At 44.3% G+C, this 8,475-nt stretch overlaps 1 protein-coding gene across 1 annotated transcript; it reads right to left on the bottom strand.

Annotated features, from left to right (window-relative positions):
- Window positions 1-2,007: 2,007 nt before the first annotated feature.
- cplx4c (complexin 4c) lies at window positions 2,008-8,461 on the bottom strand. The gene is made up of 3 exons (XM_066695452.1): window positions 5,465-8,461; window positions 3,218-3,305; window positions 2,008-3,046 (listed from the first exon to the last, which is right to left on the bottom strand). The coding sequence occupies exons 1-3, from the start codon at window positions 5,629-5,631 to the stop codon at window positions 2,828-2,830; spliced, it is 474 nt and encodes a 157-aa protein (XP_066551549.1). The 5' UTR covers window positions 5,632-8,461; the 3' UTR covers window positions 2,008-2,827.
- Between the last annotated feature and the right edge of the window lie 14 nt (window positions 8,462-8,475).

Genomic DNA, 8,475 nt, shown 5'->3' with positions numbered 1-8,475 from the left:
CTTAACTTCATTAGGACAGATGAGTCCCTAGGAAACATTGACGTACTTTGGCACTTAATTCTCCGATTAGTCGCCACACCTGTCAATCACACTCCCACCCCCCTCCGCTCTTCCCCTCACCCACTTCTCATCTGATCTACTCTTCTTCCCTAAGAATAGACACCCCCCCACCCTTCCTGGTCGCTCTTCTTGACCTACTATGCCCCCTTGTCTGAATTTCCTACTTCCATGCCTCAGTCCTCCTCCGGGCTTCATGCAGGATAATCCAGTAGCAGAGGCCAAGGTGGGGCTGAACTCTGCAGGAATGCTGTACTACACAACCCCACGCCTGACAGGATACAGGGACATATTCCCACAACGGGCACCCAGGCCTAGTTTTGGGGGCAACCACCGAGAAAGTTGAATATAAGAACTGAACAAATACAGCCCCAGATCTTTCTACCTATCTGTCTATCAAATTGTCAGTACTCAAGTCGTGTAATTGTTTTCACCAGCCTGGTTTTGGCGAGTTTGCGAAGGTCAAAATGGCACTGATTGTGTCCGAGAGGATCTGAAAGGGTTAGTCGGGGGGAGGGAAAGAAAAATTCCCCCAAGAGCAGTTGCAGTTGGACGTAATCTTCAGCAGCCACATGGCCCGAAATACATATTTTGTGATCGTCTTCATTGTCTGATCGCTTCCTTCTGCCTCCTCCTTATGGTGCAGGATTAGCGCACTCCCCGGGGGGATTACAGGGGGCAAACTCAGAAGAAATACACAAGGCCCCGAATCATAATTCTAGGAGGCTCTGCTTTTAATCTCTCCGAAATAGGCCAAGGCCTGCCTTCCCCAATACCCATTCGGTTATGAGTTTAATAACGGAGAGACGGAACTGACCCTGCCTCACGATTCCCTGTCGTTTTGGTTTTCATTTTGTCACGAGGCCTTGACTCTACTTTCATATTTTTGTTGGTGCATGGGCAGGGTGAGCTGAGACAAGGTATGCAATCATTATAATGCACTCTATCACCCTTTCTGCTTGTCTGAAAGAATGCTCTCCCCATCAAATCTGTTACAAATGATCCCAGTCAGTCCTATAAGAATTAAACAAGGTCTGTCCATTTCCTAGACCGGTGGTTCTCAAACCTGTCCTGAGGGACCCTGTACCCTGCTGGTTTTTGTTCCAACCGAGCTCTCAATTACTTAATTCAACCCTTAAGTTAAGTAATAAGTAATTTGATTACATTTGACTCTTTAAATTGTGTAACAGGTAAAAAGTGGGTTCCTTAGTAATTTCCTAATACAGTTTTATACTTAACTTAAAATAAATTATTAGTTCAATTAAGGGTACAGGAACTGTCAGGGCAATGCAAATGACAGTAAAGCACCTGCTATCTCTAGAGCTATTTATTCTCACCTCACCTGTCCCTCTACTGCCCCCTGCTGAACATTGTAGTGTATTGCTGAATTTTATATTCCAGTGCAGTCAAGTCCTACCACACACACACACACACACACACAATGAGATGTGGCTGTTACAAACCTCACAACCTGTCTTACTTCAACCAGTTTTAGAGACCCATCAGTCCCCAGTCCGATATCTTCCCCCGGTCAGGTCCATCGTTTTTGAGATGAGATCGGGAAATGGCTCTATACTGGACTTCACTGCAGTGCGTAGGGAACAGGCTGATGTTGAGAGACACCACACTGTTCGGTTTTCTCATCCCTTCATCCAAAGCAGTCAAAGAAAAGAAATAAACCATAAAATATGAGCTCTGACTTGTGCAGGGGTCCACAGCTCCGGTCCTGAAGAGACACATTCCTGTTGGTTTTATTGGCAGGGGTAGTTGGTCAAGAGAATTGAAATGTGTGTTTGCGCTGCACTAGTGATTGAAAGGAGGTGTATGTATGTAGTGTAAGTGCGGTATAATCACATAAACCGTACAATTACAGCGTTGTATCTGATCGGCCCATGTTCCTCACGAGCTATGAACATGCTAGCGTGCACAAAATACAACAACACAAGTCTGTTATGGGGATGTTTCTGTTTGGTTGTTTCATTCAGAAATAAAGTCAACGACAACAAAATTACACATGACATCGTTTATCATTTACAATGTGGCCACAGTGGCACCCTACTCAGGTTTTTAGTCACAATTCACCACTATAATTAACTATTACTATTGTGAACTATTATATTGTTAGACAATTTTAATAAAAAAAAAAAAATACGCTCATACAAATCAAGGCAATACTTCCATGTTCTTGATAAACTAAAAACAGACATTGACTGTTCACAACAAGCCATGTCAGCTTTTCCATACAGTTAACGCTAACCTACATACCTGTTCGATATGAAAAGTCTTAAACATGCCTTTCAAAACAGTAGACAAAGGATGCATCAGCGAAAGTCTAAGCATCGATTAAAATTCCCAACTCTACTCTGCCTACCGAGAGATGCTGGATGGTCTTATGTTGTCTCAAGCTGTAGTACGTTTCAAAAGCTTCTTCTAGAGGATTTGTATTGAGGTTCCACAAGCCATTTCCTGTCCAGGCTCCAAAAATGGCTACCCCCCCATAATCTAGGACTGAGTTTCATTCCACATTTTTATCTGCTTGTTTGTTCACTCAATCCAACATCCGTCGACACAGCAATACTGAACTCAGTCGAGGGAGTCTGCTTGTAAAAAGGTATCTCTGAATGGATTCATGGTGGTGCTTATTAACCAGTAGGTTTTAGCTGTGTCCCCAAGGCCAGGTTTGGTACCTGTGGGTCTCTGATGTGATGGACAGATCAGTGGCAGGAGTGGACGCTTGGAAAAAGGGGTGCGATATCTAGGTGGTCCGCAGTCACATGATGGCACACTTCTCTTCAGCGGCTAGTTTGATCTCCGTCATGGTGACTTGGGCTTTGTTCTTGAGGACATCAAAGTCCATGTTCTGAATCTTGCCCAGCAGAGTGTCGCTCGCCTCCTCCTCCTCCTCGTCCTCTTCCACCATCTTGGCCAGGTCCTCAGGAAGGTCCACATCCCCCCCAACCATCTGGATCTGAGCATCATCCTTCTCGCTCTGAAAGAGAGAGAGAGAGAGAGAGAGAGAGGGACATGGAGAGTGGTCAAGACAGGCAGAGACAGAGGTGGGACAAGATACACACACCTCCACCTATACCTAAACAAACCTCTGGGAACTCTCTTCCCTTCGGTCAGTATTTTAGCAAAAACAAACTGGGCAGCCCCTTACGTCAGGTAGTCTGTACTTCTCCCTCAGTTGCACCCTGAGATTGGCTCTCTCTGCTTTCTTCATGGCAAACTGCTTGTCCCTCTCGATCCTGAGGAGATAACACAAACAGCCTGTAACACTCTGAGCTCTCCAGTGTGTGGGACAAACATTTTCTTGTTTGACATGACATGATATATTTCAAGTGAATCTTTATTATTTCCCCTTTTCAACCACTCTTCATGGTCGAATATGCAAAAGACATCTATAGCACCCCCAGATCAGGTACATATCAATTAAAAAAAAAAGCTTTTTGGGTTGAGAGGGTTTTAAAAAGGACATTGTGTGGGTTGTTGCTCTGATCTCTCCTTAATACTATCAGGTGTTATATAAACAGTCTCAGGGCAGATCTCCTGCGACTTAAACCTACCATACACCCCCCTCTCTCAAAGGACCTCAATAGTGCCCTGACCCTCCAACCAGGTCAACAACAAGACCAGAGTCCCTGCTGGGCTATCCCATACAGTAATCTACACACAACTCAATTCCTGTCTGATGATACTCAGGTTGTAAACGACGCCAGTTTGCGAGCTTTGTGGGTTTCACACTACACTGTACCATGCATCCCAATTAGCCAATGAGGCGATACATCGAAGACCCTGACAGTGGCCGGGTGCGCAGAGGTGAGTTTGGGAATGACAGACTCTCTGGATCAGCCTTGCTCTGATCCAACAGCACTGCCAGACCCTAATCTCCTAAATCAGGCTAATTGCGGCCGCAGTAAAATAACCCCTTCGTCTTTCAAAATAAGCCTGCTTCCCCCTGACTTTCACCCTGCCTGGCTCTGCTGCTCCATACGTGTATATGTAGATATATACATTATTTAAAACCGGTCATGTACAGACTGATGTGATGTATACCAGGCATGCTCTGGGTTCATTCATTTATGAATTGCCCAGGATTACAAACTTTTGTGCTCTGATGACGCTGCCCAGTAGAGATGGCATGCTAATCCTCTAACTGCATGGCTCTAGGTTCCCCTACTGCCGAAACAGTTTGCAAGATTCAGAATAAACACACACAAATCACACAATCTGTTGTATTCGTTCCTTGTTGCGTTTCATCTGAAATGAGTTGCACCAAGATGTATTGACGTGAAACGCCTCTCAGGATCAATGTGAACTAAAATGTGTCTCTGGTGATCTGAGAGGGTAAACTAACATGCATTCAGTGGGACAGCCAGTAGCACTGAATGTTACATAAGCCTAAAACCTGGGTCATTCACACCTCTTCGTATGGATGTAAATTAATCCTCCAGCCACAAGAGGTCTCCACAGGAAGCAAAGTAATTAGTAATCATGAAAAAGCTGAGCATTGCATCAATTTCCCTGTTTAGCAAGGTGATCATACCACTACTACAACCTGCAAATTAGAATATGAATGAAGGGAACACTTGCTTTTCATTAGCTCAATGGTTACAGCTTTCAGATTCCTGTATGATCCTTGAGTACCTTACAATGCATTGCAGTGTATTTGGTTGTGTTTGAAGTGTATTTGAAACTTACACATTAATTTGTTTCTAGCTGTCTTGGTAATATATTCCAGAATCATGGTGCATTTAAATTGAATATGCTACAAGAATAATATACAATTAGAATTCAATGACTAGAACAAACATGTATAAAACAAGGCATTCCTACACAAGATGGTGCTTATATTCTAAGAAGGCTGCTGCCTTTTCTAAAATCAAATAAGAAATCAATCAGTATCAGAAAAAATGTGCTGCTCTGTTAAATAATATCGGGGTCGAACGTTTTACTCTGGGAAATGACGGGATTTGAAATTTAAACAAATGAATGAAACGGCTCCCTGCAGACAGATTAGATTTAATCCAAAACGCATTCTACCCACAGCCCCCAATAACACTCTAATCGCCGCTATGGAAAACCCTTTCTGAAAACCCCTGCGGAAAGTACGCAAAGCTTCCCTTGCACACAACTTCTAAGTGACAGTTATCTAGGGCACGGTTTTCTGGAGTACAGCACAACTTTTGGAGGTACATGTCTCTAGAAGAAGGTCCTTTCTGGTTTGTTACAGGTGCAAAGTCCACCTACGATCTACAGAAAGATGCTAAAGAAAGTAGGATTGTTGAGACTATCACAGGAAATTAAAGTCAAATAAAATGTACAATCGAAGCACATTTTCTCAATCTAAGTTCACTATAGTCAACATCCCTCAGCCCTAGAGAAGACAGGAAAGGTGAGAACTCACTTTTCTTCCACCAGCTGCCTCTGGTACTCCTCAAACTCCTCACGGCTCATTCCCTTGGACTCGGGGGTCTCTTTCCCATCGGGATCGGCCTTCTTCTCCTCGTCCCCACCTCCACCACTCAGATTCTTCATCTGGCCCCCCACCATGCTCTTCAGGAGGAACGACATGGTGTCTGATTTCGAGGCTCGGGGTCTGGGGGGACGTGGAGAAGGAAAGGGGGGAAGGGGCTGCTACAAGCTTCTTGAAACGAAAGGGAGAAGCCAAAGGAGGGAGAATAGGTGGATGCTTAGGTAGTGGGAAAAGAGAAATAAATAATGCCTTCTCAGGCTATCGAGTCAGTTACTCAGGCAGGTCTTACACTGTGGGAGTGTTGTGCCTCAAGGTTAGTGGAGCTTGGTGTCAGTGTATTTCGCAGGGAGCAAAACAGCTAAAGAGCTTAACTCATTAGAAGGAGCCCTGGTCAGCTGGGCTGGCTTCACCTTGGTCCAAGGTCTTAAAAAGCCCCCCAAGAGAGAGCATCTGAGAGAGCGTCCGAAGATTGCAAGTGCCCACGAAATTTTCTCTGTGACCCCTATTACCCACCCCCACAATAGAAGGTAACACCCAGAAACATCAATGATTATTGGGTTCCCACTGGATCACTCTCAAGACATTTTTCTCTTTTTCACTCGCTAAACAGAGCCTGGACAGTTACATCCAAAAAAAAAAAACATCATATTCCCTTCAGGAGCATTGAATATCGCAGGATATCATGGGAAACGCACACAAGTTATTTCATTCTCGGGTATGGGCGTTTTAAGGGTCTTGAGGTGTCATTTGAAGAAAAAAAAAAAATCACAGGACCTCAGCCAAAAAGAGCGAACTAACAGGGCTTTAGTGGCCAAGACGTTTAAGCATCGGTGATCTTCCTTTGGTGTGACTGCTCAGAGAACTCGGGTAGGAGGGGATAAGAGGGGGGGGAAAAAAGGGAAAAAAAGAAGAGAGCAGATTAATAGGTGTCAAAAGAGCAGCCTGTGTTTTAATTGCATAAACCCAGCTTACATAAATCAGCTAACTGCTTCCTTTTAATTAGCATCCAATAACGGGTATAATACAGGTTTTGGCAGCGGTCTGGGCTGTAAGACTGAGCTGGCACTGAGTCACATCGGTAATTAGGTCCTAACAAGTGTCCTGACCTGCCCTTCGGCAAAACCTTGCAGACACAACTGGGAGACACCCTTGGCCGCAAACAAACAGCGTGATGACCGCCGTTTTATTTTGCTTGGCACATTGAAAGAGTTCCCTGAAGCAGAGGCACGGTGCCCGAGGTCCTCCGAAGATGCCGAGAACACTCCATTTGACCTGGAATTCATTAAATGCCCCTCGTGAAGAAGAAGGACAGTTAAGTACACTTCAATTTCAAGTATACTCCAGACAACTTTAAGGGCACTCCAAGTATACCACAGTGTAGTGAACTGTACTTCCGGCCCATGAAATCTTTCTCCAGGGAGTGACAAAACACAAGAATCACCTTGGACTTGGCAATGCGTTAAGACTTTGTTCTGTGCGGCTGGTTTCTTGAATGGCTTTTGGAGCGCTAGCCCCTGCATCAAAGGTGTGTGCAATCCTGCAGCACAACTTTTTCCCACAATCCCCTACCCGTCCTCCTGCCTGCAAAGGGTGTTTAGCGAGTGTGTTCTAAGGAGATTGTGATAGTAATGTGATTCAGGGTTAATTATATATATAGGTCACAAAAGCTTAAGGACAGGAGCTTTCAGCACCTCCACAAGCCACAGGATGTGTCAATTTCTCAGAGAATTCATGTGCCAGACTAATCTGTGCATCTGTACGCCTGGAGTTCATTCTTTTCACTCATTCATCCATTAATGCATTCATTTTTTGCTTTATTGTCCTTGGAATCTCTTTTCTTAACATCACACCATTCCCATGCACAACTTCCAAGTTAAATTCCACTTTCAGGTTGGTTTTTCAAGTTTTGTTTTCTCACCAGTCTGTTTGAAGTTGAGACAAGTTGAGTAAACAAGGATCTTTCAGGTAATTTAGATTCATTAAAATACAGGAAACCCTACTGAAGGAACCCAGAGGCCCAGTCTTGGGTGAGAGGGTGGAATCTCACAACTGTCACACTCCTTGTGCACTAAACCACAATATATTTGACTCATAAGAAAACAAATGCCTGGTTTTAAATATTTTAATATGTTTTGAAACTTCCTACTTTTTCCCTCCCTTTTTATTAATATTGCAGTTTATCCCATTAGAAGCTTTGTAAACACAAGGCAAATCCAAGCCTGGCTTCTCCCTGTGCGCTCCTAATGAACCGTGAGAGGATAAGGCTTCAATCTGCCTCCCATCCCAGGGGGAAGAGATGAAAACCGGGCTTACAGAGCTTAAAGCATGTGAGCCGCTGAATCGGGAAGGGTGGCGAACACAATTGCAAAACGAAACAGTCTTCCAGAAGCGATCTGGGCTGGTTGATCAGCGAGCAGGTCCTGAGCATTTTGTAATACACGGAAGATGGCTGCTCTTCCCGGCTTCTGTGCCCGTCCCTTGTTTTGCCAATCTCCTACAAATGCACACCCCGGCAGCAGACTAACAAAGACCTGGGCAGTTTATGGTGGTCAGGCCGAAAGCTGCCAAGGTAGATAGATAAACTTTAAAAATATATGAATACGTCATATATTCTCAACAATTAGATCAGAAAGAAACTGGACACTCTTTAAATCCTCAGAGCTGTAAAGCGTTCAGGGCTGTTGTCTCTGTAATTCCTTACTTATATCAGCAATAACACTCAAGATTTTGCATATTAAGCTCCAAGTCCCTTGACATATTGTGGACAATTATGTGACTGACTGGCAGATATGAGTGATCTGAGCTGTAATCCTGGATTGGATCAGCTTTCTCTCTCTCTCTCTCTCACTCTCTCTCTCCCAGGAGGGCACTCATCCCGGGACTCATTTCTATGTGGGTAGAAACAGTTTTTGAGTATCACATCACTCTGGTTGTAGTTCAGT

This window comes from Amia ocellicauda, chromosome 22 (genome assembly GCF_036373705.1).
Source record: "Amia ocellicauda isolate fAmiCal2 chromosome 22, fAmiCal2.hap1, whole genome shotgun sequence".
NCBI classification, from domain to species: domain Eukaryota; kingdom Metazoa; phylum Chordata; class Actinopteri; order Amiiformes; family Amiidae; genus Amia; species Amia ocellicauda.
This window is presented reverse-complemented; position numbering and strand designations above follow the sequence as displayed.